The sequence below is a fragment of the Rattus norvegicus genome, chromosome 12 (assembly GCF_021556685.1).
Source record: "Rattus norvegicus strain SHRSP/BbbUtx chromosome 12, alternate assembly SHRSP_T2T, whole genome shotgun sequence".
In the NCBI taxonomy this organism is placed as follows: domain Eukaryota; kingdom Metazoa; phylum Chordata; class Mammalia; order Rodentia; family Muridae; genus Rattus; species Rattus norvegicus.
Genome location: NC_141545.1, coordinates 12,002,459 through 12,020,968, shown reverse-complemented (window position 1 = coordinate 12,020,968; position 18,510 = coordinate 12,002,459). Strand labels below are relative to the sequence as shown.

Sequence of the window (18,510 nt, the reverse complement as noted above, 5' to 3'; positions counted from 1 at the left end):
ATATCCCCACCCACTTCCCTGAACTCCAGCCCAAGGGCTGGGCTACCCTTCCCCCAGAGGCTCTTCCCTAAATAATCCAGACTCATTGGTTAGCTGCCCCTCTCTGCCTTTCTTTCGCTCTTTTTGTGCCTTTGGCCTCCTGACTGCTGTACTTGGCTCCCTTCTCCTCCCTCTCTCCCCTCATGGTTCAGGGTCAGGACCTCTCTGGACTCTCCCAGATGTGTCTGCCTCTGACCACGTTCTCCCACATATCCACGATAAACTTTCTCCTCCAGCATACCTAGGAGCACCACTTTCCTTTATCTCTTCTATTCATCCACTGACCTTGTAACTTGTAGTAACAGACGTAACACCCAAACAACTCTAACCCTAGCCCAGTGGAGTCACAAGCAATGAATGGAGCATGGGGAGATGAATATTATCCTTCAGTCTTCCTTCTCCCAGGCTCTCCTAAGCCACTTGGAACACAATGGAGGCGAATGTTCTAAAAAAGCCACTGACAGGGATCAACAGGCCCCGCTGAGTGTATTGAGGATTTTCATCTTCAGGTCAGACCTGGGCTGGAACCTGAGGGACATCGATGCAACCATTGGATCTGATTGTTAACAGAATTCATAAGTCAACCAATTGGTCACCTGAACTTAGCTCTCCAGATAAACGTAGGAAACGCACTTCAGTGTAGTTTCAGGCAGTCCTAGGTTTCGATGACTCCTGATAGTTTATTTGTAATATTAAAATAATTTTTATGTATGAGTGTTCTTCTGTGTGTGTGCATTCCATGTCCTGTGGAGGCCAAGAGGGCATCCGATCCCCTGGAACTGGAGTTACAGAAGGTTGTGGGTCACCGTGGGCATGCTGGGAATCAAACCCAGGTCCTCTGCAGGAACAGCCAGTGCTCTAACCACTGAGCAACCTCTCCAGGACAGTTCTGATGTTTTTCTGGATGGCAAGTGTGCTGTGCTCTCTCACTAGAAGATGGAGATGGGTGTGCTTGAATCACTGAGTTTCTCAAAGACTGACACAAAAGCACTGTTGGAGATGCCAGGCCGAGTGACGAGAGTCTAGATGGCATGTAGCCTTCATGCTGTGTCTGCCCTCCCAGGTGTCCAGGTCCCCTTTTTTAGAAAAGTGAAAAGAGTCTTTTCCCAATCCCGTCACTTTTATTTTCAGGCTGTCTGGAATTTAACCCCAGGGGATGAAAGAAAATACCGGAGTCATTACTGAGAAAGAGTCTGGGACCTTAATAAAAACAGCAGGCCGTGGGGGGAGGGGAGACTGAAGGAATCACATTATGAGACTGTGTCTTGTTTTCCTGTGAATATTTTTAGGGTTCACTGTGGGAGCAACAGATGTCAAGGAAAAGCTGAATGAAATAAGAAACGTTGGGAAGAATGTCATGATGGGGAGCAGCTCAGCATCCCTTGCTCTGGCCAAAAGGCAAGCAGAATGTAATCGCACCGTGTTCTGTGTCCATAAGGGAGTCAAGGCGTTCTCCTTCTGCAGGAAGAAAAACCTGCTGGCGACAGGCGGGCTGGATCGAATCGTCAGGGTCTGGAATCCTTACCTGCCTGGGTAAGCTGTCTCTCTCCTACCAAGTGTCCTGCTGCTGTAGCAAAGTAAATAGAACTGTGACCGGAAATTCCCTACAAAAATCCTTTAAAAGCCTATGTCCAAATTAGTCTCCCCCTCACAGAGCCTGGGGCATTTTCATTTTCAGCTTCTAAAAGTTCACTATGGGAGCTGCTGGAGAGATGGCTCAATGGTTAGAAGCACTGGCTGCTCGTCCAGAAGGCCCAGGTTCTATTCCCAGCACCCACACAATTACTCAAAATTATCTATAATTCCAGGCCCAGGGAATCCAAGTCCCTCTTCTGGCCTCTTGGGCCAGGCACACAATTTACGCAGTAGGCCCTTCTGAGCAGGCGCCCAGAAATAGTTTGGTTTTTATCTACTTTGTTCTATTCATATGTGTGCAGCATGCATGCATGTGTGTACACATTGGCATGCCTATTCGAGTGTGTGTGTGCATGCGTGTGTGTGTGTGTGTGTGTGTGTGTGTGTTTTCCTGAAACTGACACTGAGAATCGTGCTGATTTAGACTTTTGTCAGCTTGACATAAACTAGAGTCAGATGATAAAAAGGAACCTCAAATGAGAAAAAGCCTCCATCAATGATGGACTGTGACCTGGGAGTTGTAAGGAAGTAAACCCTTGTCCTTCCCAAGTTACTTTTGGTTGTCATGTTTACCCCAGAAACAAAGCAGACCAGCATCTACTTCAGTCACTCTATCTCATTCGTTGACAGAGTCTCTCTGTTGAGCCCAGAGTTTGCTGTTACCAATAGCTAGCCAGCTTGCTCCCGGATCCTCAGACTCTGCCTTCTGAGTGCTGGGATTACAAGCAGGCTGCCTCTCCCATCCAACATTTCCGCGGATTCCGGGGATATGAGCTCCATTCCTCACGCCTGCTGCTTGCACGGCAAGCACTTTATCCACTGAGCCATCTCCCCAGGTCTACCTTCACGTTATGTACTGAGACCTACTGTGTCGTGGTGTGACATCTGTAACCCATCTCTGGCCCCTGCATCGGGTCCACTTACCGGTCAAGTGTCTGGAGCCCAGAGAAACAATGGCAGAATCAGAACCCCATAAGCAGAAGTCCCCATAGACAAGTGGGGACTGGGGAGTGCGAAGCTGAGCTTTCTGTTCTGGTGAGCAAGAATCACGTGGGCTTTGTCCAGGTTCCTGTCTGAGGAGACCCACAAGGGGATCCTGTGTTCGCCCATGGTACAGGTGATAGCCAGGACCATGAGGAACAGCAGGGTAAGTGCCTTTCCAGCCAGGAGGTTCTCCTGCCCAACTGCAACAGACTCCGTTTCCCCATTTACAGTTGTGACAGGATACTCGCCCTCTAGGGTCGGTCATAAAGAGGATAAATAACAGAAAGACCCAGATCAACGTGATACATAAAAAAAAACGGAAGGCAGTTTTCTGCCTGGTTCTGCTATGGCTAAAACAGGCATGTGCTCCCTTCTTCATCGGCCTCAGCCGGGCTCTCCCTCCCCTCCCTTCCCCACAGCCCCCACTCTCCCACCCTCCACCTCCCTCCATGTCCTGACCCTCCCAGTACTCAGCTCCTGCAAGGGCGCTTTAAAATAGCCTTATGTCGCAAAACGCAGATTTTAATGCCGTTCCCTCAAGTCCATAGGAAGTACCCACGGGTCACGGAATGGATGGATGGCCGCCGTCTCAGGCCATTCCTCACCGATTCCTTTTATGCAGCTATTGTTGACAGCTGGAGAAGCAGAGCCCCAGGCTTCCTTTCGCCCGGAGCTCCGTGGCTGAAACTGCTTATTATTTTTGCCTCAGTCCTTTTATTACACAGAATCTTTACTTGTGTACTATCAGAGGGAAGTCTCAGCCTCCTCCAGGCTGAATACAACTGCCACACGAGGGGCCAGGCTAAGGTTTGCATTTTTAAAGTAGGAATAGCAGGTAGAATGGCTTTGGGCTCATCTGTCCTTTCCTTTCTAGAAAACCAACAGGTGTGCTGAGAGGCCACATGGCCCCTGTGATGTACGTACACGTAGCTGCGGAAGAAAACAAAGTGTTTTCCGTGTCTGCTGACAACACAGTCAAGGTCTGTTCCTCTAATGTTTTGATGCACACAACCTTTGGGGGGGGTTGTCTATTAGCTAATTTATTTATATTTATTTAGTTTGAAACATGTTCTCCTACTGTAGACCAGAATGACCAGGAAGTCCCCACAATTCTCCTGCCTTAGCCTCCCAAGCAATTCGCCGATCTCCATCTTTGGCAGTTGGGGGCGGGGTGTCTCATGAGGAGTTTATATTTGCTTTAGGAGGGTGTGTGTATGTATGTGTGAGTGCCTACATATGTTTCTGTGTGTGTTTGTGTATGTGCACATATGTGTGTATATGTGCGTGCGTGTATATGTGTGTTTGTGTAATGTATGTGTGTGTTTGTGTGCTGGTGGATGCTTGTAGATGTATGTCTGAGTCTCTGTACCCATGTGCACAAGCAGGTGATTGTTTTGGAACTCTCCATGCCGGTTCTTGGTGTGGTATGTAGCCCTTCCAGCACGTGTGTCTTTGCCTGCACACTGTCCTGGTAGTCCCTGTCCCAAACATTTCTCCACGGATCTGGGAAAGAGAGGGATGGAGCTGGGAATTCTGTCCCCTGCCACCAGTGGCTAGCTCCTATTCCGCAATACACGCTGGACACGTGCCTTCCTGAAATGGTACCCATGAGCCTCAGAACCTAAGCATTTCTGACCTAGAGAGAGGCAATGACATCACAGTCTGGCTTTGTTTCCTTCATATACTGAACATCCTGTCCCTGTCCAGTGCTTGCTTGGCCTAGAACCTCTGCAGTGTACTGTTTTATGCAAAAGCAGTCTGACTAGCTACCTTCTCTGCCATTACACCCGCTTCAGAGGATGCGACTAGACGGGACGACCCAGCTGCCTGCTTTGCTGGGCTGTTGGTGGCCACAGGGTAGGAACTTGAAATAAATTAGTAGGATGTGGGAGATTCTGTCTCAAAAAAAAGGAAAGAAAAAGAAAAGAGAGAGAGGAAGAGAGGGGGGAAATGGAGGAAGAGAGAAAAAGACAGAGAGAGACAGAGAGGGAGAGGGGAGAAAGAGAAAGAGAGAGAGAGAGACAGAGACAGAGAGACAGAGAAACAGGGGGAGACAGAGAGGGAGAGAGAGTCAGAGAAAGACAAAGAGGAAAAGGAGAGAGAGAGAGAGAGGGACAGACAGACAGACAAAGACAGAGACAGAGAGGGAGAGGGGGAGAGAGAGAGGAAGGAAAGAGAGGGAGGGAGAGAGGAGAGAGACAAAGAGGGAAGGGAAGAGAGAGAGAAAGAGAGAGAGAGAGAGAGCTCCATGGCCTTGGGCTAGGCATTCGTTTCTAAGAAATGACATCAAAAGTTCAAGAAACAAAAGAAAATAAATGAGGCTTTGTCAAAATTAGAAACATCTGTGCTTTGTGGAGCGTCATTAAAATAAGAAATAGACAACTTACGTAATGGGATATCGCAAACCATATGCCTGATAGGGAACTCACATCGAGACCGTAACTTTCACTGCTTAGAAATAAAAAACCACGATAGCCAACTGAAACACGGGGCAAAGACGTGAGCATTTTTGACACTTCTTTGAAAATGGCCAATCAAGGCATGCAGTGCTCAGCACCACGGTCATGGGGAAATTAAACCCAAACGACAATAAAATACAACGACACCTTCATGAGGATGCGAGAAGGGGGAGAGATTAGCAGATGCTGTTAAAAATGAGAAGACACGGGGCTGGGGATTTAGCTCAGTGGTAGAGCGCTTGCCTAGGAAGCGCAAGGCCCTGTGTTCGGTCCCCATCTCCGAAAAAAAAGAACCAAAAAAAAAAAAAAATGAGAAGACACTAGAATATCTATATATTGGTACAAAAAAATGCCATTCAAAAAAAATAATTTTGTCAGCCCTCGAGTGGTAAATTGTTAATATATGACCCGGGGTTTCCACCCCCAGGGATAGGGTCAAGAAAACTAAGAGCATGCAATTCTCGAAAATGTACTTGTCGATGTGTATAACAGTGCCATTTACTACAGGCAGATGCAACTCAAATGCCCAGCAACTTGTAAACCGGGAACATAAAATAAAAATGTAGTGTGTTGGGGGCAAAAGAATGAAGCATCCATCTGCATTCTAACATGGGCGGACCTTAGAGTTGTGATACAAGGTGGATATTTGTACGAAACACCCAGAAGACACCAAGCGACAGGAGGTGTTTTAACCAGGGACTGAAGTGTGGACAGAATGCAGAATGGCCGACGATGGGCAGGGGTTCGTGAAGGAGCAGACAAGGGTGCCCTGATATAGGTCGCGTGACTCCACGGCCTGCTGAAGGCCTCTGAGATGAACGCGTTAAAAATGTGAATTTTGTGATGCACGAGTTATAGTTCCATAAAGCAGTTTTTAAGGCAAAGGAAGATTCAAGGGTGACACCAAGATTTGGAATCTAGGCCGACGGGGGAGACGGCAAATAAGGGTGGAAGACCAGAAGCGAAGCTGCGGGTCTGGGACAGAGTCAACCCGGATTTGCAGGGCGGGGTGGAGGGTGGGTGGCAACGGCCGGGGTTATAAAATCAGGCTTGATTAGCATTTAGATAGAATCTTAAACTCTGGACTGGGTAAGATGGCAGACCAGTGAGCCGAGGAGGGAGAAAGTGTGTGCCCAGCCTGGGATGTGCCGAAGCTTCCTCTCTGTGGTTCCAAGATGGCTGCAGGGCCCCGCCCCGCGAGTGAGGTTGGAAGCGAATCTATACAACAAGGTGAGGAGAGAACAGCCAGCAATATAACCGGGACCCAAACGCAAGCAATTCAGTCCTCCGGGCGAACTTGATTAAAATGATGAGATTTATGAACTCCACAGTTTGATTTATTTTGAAAATCAAATTCATCTGAAGGCTTCATCCAAAGTCACCGTGCAGAGGGCTCCAAGTTTTTAATGAGCTTTTTTTTTTTTCACTTCGAATCTTGAGGCTCTCAGATAATCATAATTCTGTATGTGGGGACATGCCTTCCGTCCTATTTTCTTTCCCCATCGCCTCTCCGTTTTCTTCCAATCTCAACTCGTGATTACAAGATTAGCATCTCGCCGGTGATGATTCAGGCATGTTGAGTAGCTTCCCGATGTGTATTTAAGATATATTGAAACCCCATCTCGGAAATATGGTGTGGATGTTATTTCAGATCGTACGAGTCCTATCAAACAACAGCTAATGAACCAGGAGCCTAGGGGCTCAGTGTCTATCCTGCCTGAGCAGAGCGTCTTCATTCTTTGAATTGCTTTTCAGCCCAAATATTTCACTCTTCCAAATCACAGGGACATAGGGATAATCCGGGAGGCTGCTGGCTTCTGGCAGTCTCTAACGGGGAGTAGAGTGACGGATTCGGATTGCCTTTTTCACTCAGGATTCTCTCTAAACGCAATGCCACAAGCCACAAACGGGGCTATCGTTCGTCAACCGGAATTAGAATTCAGGGAAACTTATTGTGTCTAAGGAGGAAGGCAGCGTGGCTAGCTAGCATAACATGGGCACCTCTCTCAGACACACTCCGTGCTTTCTCTAGGTTAAGACAATGGGTTTACTTCTGTCTGTTTTAACCCGGCACCATGGTTCTGTGAATGAGGGCTCCCACCCAGGGCCAGCGTCTCTCCAGTTAGAGGCTCCATCCTCCCCAGTGCCGAGAGGCAGATGAAGAGGGCACTGCTGCCTGCTCCAACTCCAGCCACCTCTTCTCATAGTCAGAGCAAACTTCACAGCCATGATGGGTGAACAGGAAGTGCCACATGCAGTAGGTACCCTCTTCCCGGCAACATCTCTGCAAATGGACGAGGACGTACGGATTAGGGAAAGGATGACAGCTCTGGACACCACCACAAGCCAGGTGACTTGGGGTGAATAACTCAGTCCTTCGAAACTGACTTGGCTCTTTAGTGGTTTACACCGGCCCAAGATGGGAGGAAGACCCACCTTGTAGAGGAACTGTCCTTGTTAAAGGCAGTGCGTGTACACTCTGTGTGTGCACACTCGGTTCAACACACAGTGGTTTTAAGGGCAGGCTGGATGAACACAGAAATAAAGTCAGAAATAAGCTGGTGAGGAGCTGGGTTCGAAAATGGGCTTCCCTGCTCAAGCCTCTTACTTCCGGTCCTTGGTAATGTTAACCTGGTGAGCCCCTACATCATGTCGTCTGCGTTTGCAGAAGCTATTTTTAGTTGGCCTATTTGTTGTTAATTTGATAACTCAGTCTAAACTTCTATGTAACAAGTGTCTGCCTACCTTCCCTTCATGGGTCTTCAGCACTGACTCATCCCGCCTGAGATGGCTTTTTCCCAGACTCCAGAATTTCCTGTGTTTCCTCTCTGGAATCTTATGTATTTATTGTTCCATTCTTTGGTGCTATAACAAAATAACTGAGACAAACCAATTTACAAAAGAGATCAGGCTTGTTTAGTTCATGGTTCTAAGGCTAGGACATCCAGAAACATGACACTGGCACCTAATTGGGGTCTTCTTGCTGTGTTGTTGTATGAGGCAAGGCAAATGTGGTAGCTTAGCCCTCTCTTTCTCTTTGTTTTTCAATAACAGTCTTAGTTGCCCAAGGTAGAGCCCATGATCTTGCACATGCTAGGTGTCTTAGGGTTTTAGTGCTGTAAAGAGACAGTATGACCATGACAACTCTCATAAAGGAAAACATTTAATTTGGGTAGGGGGAGGGGGGAGGGGGAGGGGGAGGAGGAGGAGAAAGTTAACTCACATTGGCTGCAGTAACAAAGTGCCAGAAGAGACAGGGTGGGTTAAATAACAGAAATGCACTGGCTTATAGTCCCAAGGCTAGAAGCTCAAACTGTCAGGCAGCGTGGGGTCTTTGGAGGGCTGTGAAAGTGGGGTGGACCCAGGCCCCAGGCCTGCCTTATAGTAGTCTGGTATTCTTTGGTTGGATATGCTCTGTCCTGATCTCTGCCACCGTCGACGTGTGCATCTTCCCACTGTCTCTCTCTAACTCTCCTCTGCTTGCAAAGCTACTCACACTGTTGGATCAGAGTCTAGCCTATTCCCTGAGGACCTCATTCATCCTCACTACTAAATCTCAACAACCCCATTTCCAAATTGAGCTCCTTCCTGAGGAACTGGGGCTATTCACCATTCTAAGGGAGGGTAGCAATCCACCCACAACAAAAAGTGAAGGAAACCAGGACTCAAGGTAGCTGACACAATGGTGGGTATGTGTAGCTTTGAAGGGCAGCCACTGTCTCTCTGATGGTCGTGGACGTCCTCATTTTGTGCTTGGCCCAGCCTGCTCTTCTCTCCTTTATTTTATTATTTAGTTTGGTTGGTTTGTTTTGTTTTTTGGTTTTTTGTTTGTTTGTTTGTTTGTTTGTTTTTTGAGACAGGGTTTCTCTGTGTAGCCCTGGCTGTCCTGGAACTCACTCTGTAGACCAAGCTGGCCTCAAACTCAGAGATCCCCCTGCCTCTGCCTCCCCAGTGCTGGGATTACAGGTGTGAGCCACCTGTACCCCGACCTCCCCTCTCCCGCCATCATTGACCCCTCCCCTCTGACTCCAGCTGCTCCTCTCTTGCTCTAAGCCCCCACCAGCTCACAGTCTACAAAAGAATGCCAGAGCCAAGGTGTGGTTTACAAGCCTAACAAGTGATTGACAGCAAGATCATTGCAATCATGTTGACCCATTATTATATTTTAGCCACTTCCCTAAGCATTGTCTATAATCAATTTTCTAAAATTCTCTATGCAACTCCGTCAGAGGGAAAGGTGCCTCCTCCAGGTGGAATAGAACTGCCACGTCCCGGCCGAGGTGAATGTAGATGTGTGCAGTGTGTGTGAGTGTGTGAGTGTGTGTGAGTGTGTGTGTGTGTGTTTACATCTGTGTGTCTCTGTGTAATGTGTACATATGTGTGTATACGTGTGTGCATATATATGTATGTGTTTGTCTGAGTGCCCGTGTGTATGTGTCCTCTACATTACAGACAGTACTGAGGGGAAGCAATGTTAGGCTACCCAGGTGGAACTACTTGGATTCCAAACCAGGTAGATGGACTCTCTGGTCTGACATGTCCTCAGACAACAGCCACATAGGAAGCCATTCCATGTGACTTCCAAGTATCTGCCTCATGACAGGGTTGGTGGTCTCGTATTAAAAACTAGAAACAGGTTTGATTATTAAGGTTCCCCAAACCAGATCCAAGCTGCGGAGGCTGGATCCATGGAGAATGAGGTGACTGGTTACTTCCTTGTGGGATGGATAGAGACTCGTGGTCACAATCGTCCCCTCTCTTTGGTCACCCTTCACCCTCTTTCAGCATTTTGACCGTAAGTGGGGGTGGACATGGGCTAGAGTTTAAATTCAGTCAGGTCAAGCCTGATCCCACAACAAACATCTGTGGGCATATAGCAAATGTGCAAACCGTATCACTAACAGAGTGTGTGGCACACATAGGCTTTAGAGTCTGAAGCCAGCCTGGGCCACATAGGGAGAGCCCACCTAAAGAAAGGAGAACCAAATAAAAACCTATTACTTTCCCCCATTTTCTCCACAGATCTGGGATCTGGAGACCCACAGCTGCTGCTGTACGGTCTCTTCCAAAGCCAGTGGCATCAAGGGAGAACTCACAGCCTGTCTCTATCTCCCCGGACCTAGAGCCCTGTGTGTGGCCACGGGTACCCTGGCTCTCTTTCACCTAAAAGCGGGGTAGGAGACTGTCTGTCATCTGAGCTTTGCCTGTGCGGTGTTCTAGAGGGTTCTAGAGGGTCCCGGTGGTGCGGTCAATATTCTAGTCAACGCTCAGGTCACAGGCTCTGAAACTGCAGCTTATATTTGATGAGTCTCTCTCCACGCTTCCTCTAGTGACAACAGAGTAACCTGTACTATCTAGAAGTGACTTCCTTTCGTGCCTATCCCACCCACCAGCCTTAATCCTATAGTACATGATTCATTATATCTGGATTCAATATATCATTATGTGTGTGGATCCGGAGCAGAGTCCAGATCCAAAGGCAGAAGCTGAACAGGAGATCTGGGGTGAGGGGAGTCTGGTGTTCCTACAGTGCTGTTGCCTCTGCCACTCCCCATGCCTCAGAACCCCTGTGGTGGTTTGAACAGGTTTGGCCCCCCTAGAACCATGTGTTTGAATGGTTGGCTCACTCGGAGTGGACCTATTAGGAGGTGTGGCCTCGTGGGAGTAGGTGTGGCCTCGTGGGAGTAGGTGTGGCCTCGTTGGAGGAAGTGGGATAGACTTTGAGGTCTCCTAAACTCAAGCTACGCCCAGTGAGCTAGTCTCCTGGTCACCTGTGGAAGACATCTATCTCCTCCTGGCTGCCTTCTAATCAAGATGTAGAACTCTTGGTTCTCCATCAGCACCTTGCCAGCCTGGCTGCTCCCATGCTTCCTGCCTTGATGATAGAGGACCAAACCCCTAACCTGTAAGCTAGCTCCAATTAAATGTTTTCTGTAAGAGTTGGCTTGGCAACCAGAGCTTCCAGGGACTAAGCCACTACCTAAAGACTGACCCTGGGCTCCAACCTCATAGGTAGCAATGAATATCCTAGTAAGAGCACCAGTGGAAGGGGATGCCCTTGGTCCTGCCAAGAGTGAACCCCCAGTGAATGGGATTGTTGGGGGGAGGGCGGTAATGGGGGAAGGATGGGGAGGGAAACACCCATAAAGAAGGGGAGGGGGAGGGTTAGGGGGATGTCGGCCCGGAAACCGGGAAAGGGAATAACACTCCAAATGTAAATAAGAAATACTTAAGTTATTATAAAAAAGTAAGGGGTTGGGGATTTAGCTCAGCGGTAGAGCGCTTGCCTAGCGAGCACAAGGCCCTGGGTTCGGTCCCCAGCTCCGAAAAAAAAAAAAAAAAAAAGTAATAATAATTAAAAAAAAAAAAGAGTTGGCTTGGTCACATTGTCCCTTCACAGCAATGGAACCCTAACCAAGTCACACCCCATCCCCCGTCCATAAAGCAAGCTAGCCATGCAGGCAGTACATTCCAAAGTGATGGGGACCCCTGAGTAGATTCTCTTCCCTAGTACCTGAGGCTATAATGCCTTGGGAGCGGCATCTCCCCAATTCCACACACATTCTAGTTTCCTTGACACCCCCATACTCTACCCCAAGCCCCAGCTATAGTATCATTGCCTTTTTGGCAAAGGATAGAGTGGCCAGTTGCCTTTTCTTCCACCTCTGCCCTCCCTGGGCTGGAGAGGACTCTGCACATCAGGCCCCTTGGCTGTCTCTGGCCTTCCTGAACCGAGGCTTTCCAGTCTTACAGTAACATCAGGTGTGCAGAGGTTGCCTAGGTCAACCCTTTACAGATGCATAATTAGGAATCCATTAAATGAGGGTGGATTGCCAAGGTGCATGGGAGCCAGGGGCAAAAACAAGACATCCTTCCTGCTTCTGGAAGAAGGAAGGCTTCTGGCTTTGTTCTGCACCCACCTGCCTGCTTAAATGAATCAAAAAGGAGAGGGAACCTTACATGAAAAAGCAAAGCAAGAAGGAAAAAAGACACAAGGAACACAGAGGTGTAGAGACACACAAATTGGCCCTCACAGAAATCCACCCACTCCCCCCAAAAAACCCTATAATTGGAAACTATAAAACAAAAGCCCAGACAGCATTATGAGACAACAAACCTCGGATGCCACTGAAGTTTTGTGTTGGCCATGTGCTGCTGGGTATGGGGTCTGGCCTTATGAGTGGTTCCTATGCCAAGTGAGACTCCATTAGAGAAAAGGAAAGTTGCGTTTGGGAGTGGTCATCAGCTGGAGATAGCGTCTGGGTTAGGGATGAGAGCTTGTATCCACCTCTCAACTGTGGGACTGCAGTCTCTGTGCATCCTGCCACGGTCGCCCTGAGTTCACAGGGCACCGGTCCTGCTGTGTGTAGAAGGCCTCGTGCCTCTGGTGTTCTCCATTGCCTCTGGCTCTTAAAATCTTTCTACCTCCTGCTCTGCAGGATTCCCTGAGTGTGAGTGGAGGTGGATGGAGATATCCCACTGGGGGCGCTCCAAGGTCCAGCTGTGGGCCTCTGTGCTTGTTCCCATCCACTGCAGGAGGACGCTTCTCTGATGGTGGCTGAGCAAGGTGCTGGGCTTGCTCGTACACTAGAGAATATATAGAAGTATAGCAGAGTGCCGTTAGGAGGCGTTCTGCTGCTGTCTTCCTGAGGTAGGGTGGTAGTATTTGGTTTCCCCTGGGTCCTTGGCCTAGCTAGCCTCAGTTTGTTGGCAACCAAGCAGTGTTGGGGATGGATCTCATCTCATGGAGTGTTTTGAGCTTTTAGGGGATTTCTGTATGTGCCAACATGCATCTCTGTGTCTATATGTGCCAATGTGTGTCTCTGCATCTATATGTGTCAATGTGTATGTCTCTGCATCTATATGTCTCCATGTGTGTGTGTCTGTGTCTATATGTGCCAATGTATGTGTCTGCATCTATATGTCCCAATGTTTGTGTCTCTGTGTCTATATGTGCCAATGAGTGTGTCTCTGCTCTATATGTCCCAATGTGTGTGTCTCTGCATCTATATGTCCCAATGTTTGTGTCTCTGTGTCTATATGTGTCAATGTGTGTGTCTCTGCATCTATATGTCCCAATGTTTGTGTCTCTGTGTCTATATGTGTCAATGTGTGTGTCTGCATCTATATGTGCCAAGAAGTGTGTCTCTGAGTCTATATGTGCCAATGTGTGTCTCTGTGTCTATATGTGCCAATGAGTATGTCTCTACATCTATATGTGCCAATGAGTGTGTCTCTGTGTCTATATGTGCCAATGTGTGTCTCTGTGTCTATATGTGCCAATGAGTATGTCTCTACATCTATATGTGCCAATGTGTGTGTCTATAGGTGTCAGTGTGTGTGTCTCTGCAACTACATGTGCCAATGAGTGTGTCTGTGCATCTATATGTGCCAATGTATGTGTCTGTATGTGCCAATGAGTGTGTCTCTGTGTCTATATGTGCCAATGAGCGTGTCTCTGTGTCTATATGTGCCAATGAGTGTGTCTATATGTGCCAATGAGTGTGTCTCTGCGTCTATATGTTCTTCTTGTGCTTTTTCTTTGGCTTCTTATTTTTCCATTGTTCATTGTTCATTTGTTTTCATCTTACTAAAGTTTGTTTGGCTTTGCTTTTGTCGTATTTAAGCTTGTTTATTTTTTTTTTTTAGATGCCAGTTTGTTTTCTGAACAAACTGAAAGAGCAGGGGAGGGCGTGAATTTGGGTGGATGGGGTGGCGGGGAGGACCTGAGAAGAGCCGGGGCAGGAGGAACCATAGTCAGAATGTAGCTTAAGAAAAAAGATCCATGGGGTTGGGGATTTAGCTCAGCGGTAGAGCGCTTGCCTAGGAAGCGCAAGGCCCTGGGTTCGGTCCCCAGCTCCGAAAAAAAAAAAAAGAAAAAAAAGAAGAAAAAAGAAAAAAGATCCAACAAACAAACAACCCCTAAGGGGGGGGAGGGAGGATTCAACAATTAAGAGCGCTTCCTGCCCACATGGGGGAGGGGGAATCAGGTTCAGTTTCTGGCACCCATATTCTCCTTGGCAGCTCACACTTATCCATAAACCCAGTTCCAGGGGATCCCATGCACTCTCTGACTTCTCCAGGCATGAGGTGCCCATGCGGTACCCATACATACATGTGACCAAACAGTCATGCACATTAAGTAAACACAGAAAGAAAGAGAGAAAGAAAGAAATTAAGAAGGAAAGAAAGAAAGAAGGAAAGAAAGAAAGAAAGAAAGAAAGAAAGAAAGAAAGAAAGAAAGAGAGAGAGAGAGAACGAAAGAAGTAAGCAAACATCAGACAAAAGGACATGTCCTTCTGGTGCCCTTCCCCACAGCCTAAAGACCCAAAGGCAATGGAATAAGCCTCACCCTTCTGTGGGAAAGGAATTCTCCCCTGCCCTGCTAGCTTGAGAGTTGGGGGGCTTGGCATATGCTTTAAGAACTGTTAGGCTCTCTGCAATCCAAAAAGCATGGCCCTCATTACAGCCAGCCTGGTACCAGTGTGCCCCACTCTTTTTTTTTTAATTTATTTCTTCTTCTTTTTTTTTAATGTGGATACTGGGAATCAAACCCAGGTCCTCTGGAAGAACAACCAGTGCTCTTAACCATCTCCCCAGCCTCGTGTGGACCACTCTTTATCCCCTGTTATTCCTCCTGGCTACACAACATACATTCCTCCCCCCACCACAGCTTCTCCCAGTGTTAACCAGCATACATGGTCCAAGACAAGGATGCAGAAAATCCTTAGAGTGGCCGTCATAGCCTGAGGGTTTCAGGTACTTTTTCAAAAGGGTGACTGGCTTCCTAAGCCCTCTGTCCTCCCGTGCCTGCTCTTGATTTGTGAATGTAAGCATGGGCGGGTATTTCTTAATTCATCTGCTGTACTCAGAGGTCAAACTTCGTGTCAGGAGTCCATTTCAGGGGACCTGGAGATGGCTCAGTGGTCAAGAGAACTTCCTGCTCTTGCAGAGGCTCCAGCTCAGTTTCTCGTACATCGGGCAGCTCACTACTGCCTGTGACTGTACTTCTAGAAGGCCTGACACCTCTGGCCCTTACAGTCAGCTATACGCACGTGCCTAAGCCCACACGCAGATATGTGCTTACACATAATTACAAATATCTTTAAAATTAACCTCACGGGAAAAACAAGCACATTTCGCAGCCTCGGGTGTGACCTTGGTCTTAGCCACCCACTCCCTTTCTAATCTCGGTGAAGCCATGCGGCCAGCTAGAACTGCTCGGAAAACTCAAATGGAGGCGCAACGGAATGACTGGTGTAGCCAGGCTCTTCAGAGAGCTTGAGGGCTTCACTCAGGATGCCAAAGCAGCCCGCTGGAAGTGGAAGCTTCTGCCAATCAAACTCCTGTTTGTTCTGCATGATGGAGTTGTGTAGAACAAACAGCTCACTTGATTGATTCCTTTTGGAATGCAGTGACTGGAAATTCTGCCTCATGGCAAACACATTCTCAATCTCTAGTGCTAACAATTAGGTGCCAGATCCTGTCTCCTGTCCTAGCCCACCCCATCCCTGCTGTCACTCGGGAGTTGTGCAACCCAGAGTTACCTGGGCCCTCATTTGCAAAGCCTAACTCCTCCCCCAGCATCTGGGGGAAAGGATCAGACCAGACCGGGCAGCCAAACCCAGAGTTTTTTCTCCTTTTCCTTGGTTCCTCCTTTCTTTGGACTTCCTGCTTCCTCCTGCCTGCCCCAGACCCCAACATCACCTCTTCAAACCCAGGGACAGGCTGCTCGTTCTTGGAGAGCTGAGGCTGCAGATCTGTGGGAGGCCGAGCCTGAGGATTCACTGCAGAACAATGAACAATGAAGAGGGAGGTGGCAGGGAGAGCACACGTGGAATTAATGCTCAGTATTACGTCCACCACATGCGGATATTTATATGCATTTCCTCCTAATTATTCCTCACATCCCCACAAGGGGTTGTATTTTGCAGATGAGGAAATGAGGCCAACGGGCTCAAGTGGCTGCTGAGTGCTGGATTCCCAGAGGCAGAGTACGAATCAGGCTCCGATTGCTCTGACGTGCCCTTTGCACCTGGGTACCCCTGCGCGCCACAGCCCGGGGCCTACTGCCCTCACCCCTGCAGTCACTGAGAAGTGATGCCTTTGGGGCAGAAAGATTCATAGCGTACTCATTTGTTTACATTTGCTTGGGAGGAGATCTGAATTCTCATCGCTCTAGATCATTCTATGAACTATCCAATCACACTCCTCTGCCCTTACAAGGCGATGCATGGCCGCTTGTGGTGGCACACACCCATGATCCCATTATTGCTCAGGAGATGGAATCTCAGAAGGATCTCGAGTTTGAGTTCAGCCTGAGCTACAGGAGAGCCTGTCTCAATCAATCAATCAATCAATCAATTGGAGGTGCATGCTCTCCGCTTCCCTCTTTTTTTTTTTTTTTTTTTTTTTTTTGGTTCTTTTTTTTTTCGGAGCTGGGGACTGAACCCAGGGCCTTGCGCTTCCTAGGTAAGCGCTCTACCACTGAGCTAAATCCCCAGCCCCTCCGCTTCCCTCTTTAGTAGTCATTACACCTCATCACGCGCCAGTCACGTGTGTTCTGAGCGTGTCTTATGTGTCAATCACGTGTACTATTCTGAGAAGATGCCCACATAGCTTTTCCTATTTAATCCCCATGTCTATGGCTGTGATGAAATGCCACAGCCGAAGCAAGTTGGGGAGGGAAGGGTTTATTTGGCTTGTGCATCCACAGCACTGTTCATCATTGAAGGAATCAGGACAGGAATCCAAACAGGGCAGGAACCTGGAGGCCGGAGTTGATGCAGAGGCCATGCAGGGGTGTTGGTGACTGGCTTGCTCCACATGGCATGCTCAACCTGCTTTTTTTATAGCACCCAGAACTACCAGCCCACGGATGGCACCACCTGCTGTAGACTGGGTCCTTCCTCATCAATGCCCAACAGGCTTGCCTACAACCAGATCTTAAGGAGGCGTTTTCTCAATTGACTCTCCCACCTCTCTGGTGACTGTAGCCTGTGTCAACCTGACATAAAAACCAGCCAGCCCGCCCTGTTACAACCCTGTAAAAGGAATCACTACCCCCATATCGCAGATTAGAGAGTGGGATTTTAAGCAGTTAGGCAAATTTCCCAGGGTCCTGGATCCATCGTATGAATCCAAAGCCTTTCTTCCCTGCTGGCCACTGTGTAGCGGAACAGCGGATACTCCCCCCACCCCTGGGTCACCTGGCAAGCAGTCACCACAAGTGTCTGTTGTCTCTGTTTCTCCTGAACTAGATCTGTCCCAGAGCCCCACCTGCTGCGTTCCCACCAAGAGCCCGTGGTGTGCTGCAGGTACAACCCAGCCTTCAGGCAAGTGGTCAGCTGCTGCGAAGCCTCTGTAAGTGTCCAGTCCTTAGCAATGACGTGTCTGTGAGGTAGCCTGGCCTCTCCATCTTCCCATTAAAGCTGAGCAGTGTGTTCTGTTCCTAGAAACCAACAGTGGGGTGGACGTTCAGTTCCGCTCTGTTAATGACCCTGTACTGTTTGGACAATCTTTGCTTAGAGACAAGTGGAAGTGCCTGGCGTTTCTCCAGCGGCTCTCAGTATGAGCTCTATGGAAGGAACATCCGTTCTGAGAGTATTATATTCTTGTGATTATCTCGTGTGTCGTACAGCAAATACTTCTCATTAACTGGTTGAAACACTACTCTACCGTCTGCTCAGAAGACCTTGAGAGCAGGCTGAGAAACCCTCCCCGGGGTGGTTGGTAACTGACTTCAGCCATTAAGACAGAGGATATTGGACTCCTGGCGGAGGATTCTCATTCAAAGGCTGCTCACGGGTTGGGCATGAAATAGAGTCATTGCAGGAAGGGAATCAACTGTGCTGAGGAAGGTCATAGGAATGGAACTGTAGACAGCACAGGAAATGAATCCCACCGCCACGGCGTCAATCAAATATCCAATGAAACTGCTGGGCCCAAGGGTTTATTTGAGTTTATGTTCCAAGTTACGGTCTACTGTTGCCACCAGGAAGTCAACAGGGCCGAAGCTGCAGACAACTGGGCATCACGCATGTACAGTCCAGAAGCATCAACCGAGGTCACTCGCGCTCCATCCACAGCCCACAAGTGTGAGTTCAGGTCACACAGCATCCATGGTCCAGAAGTGTGAGCTCAGGTCACACTGCATCCAGGGCCCAGAAGTGTGAGCTAAGGTCACACTGCATCCAGGGCCCAGAAGCATGAGCTTAGCTCCTCACTCAACTGTGCCTCTCACACTGAGGCTGGGTCTTCCTACCACAGTTCACCCAAGCTTAAGAAAATCCCTGCCGAGGCTGCCTGCAGGCCAGCCCGATCTAGAGAAGCCCTCACTGAGACGCCCCTCCCTGGGGATTCTAGATCTTGTCAAGTTGATGCTTAACACTGT

General features: G+C 48.5%; 1 protein-coding gene across 4 annotated transcripts in view; it reads left to right on the top strand.

Annotated features, from left to right (window-relative positions):
- The window catches only part of Wdr95 (WD40 repeat domain 95), a 129,458-nt gene that overhangs the window by 77,736 nt on the left and 33,212 nt on the right, over window positions 1-18,510 (top strand). For 3 of the 4 annotated variants that reach the window (XM_087579522.1, XM_087579521.1, XM_087579520.1), the window contains exons 13-16: window positions 1,329-1,572; window positions 3,533-3,638; window positions 10,140-10,291; window positions 17,378-17,480. In XM_087579522.1, coding sequence (XP_087435648.1) covers window positions 1,329-1,572; window positions 3,533-3,638; window positions 10,140-10,291; window positions 17,378-17,480 — 605 coding nt within the window. The remainder of the gene's footprint in view (window positions 1-1,328; window positions 1,573-3,532; window positions 3,639-10,139; window positions 10,292-17,377; window positions 17,481-18,510) is intronic. The other variant, XR_015634203.1, reaches the window with a different exon arrangement.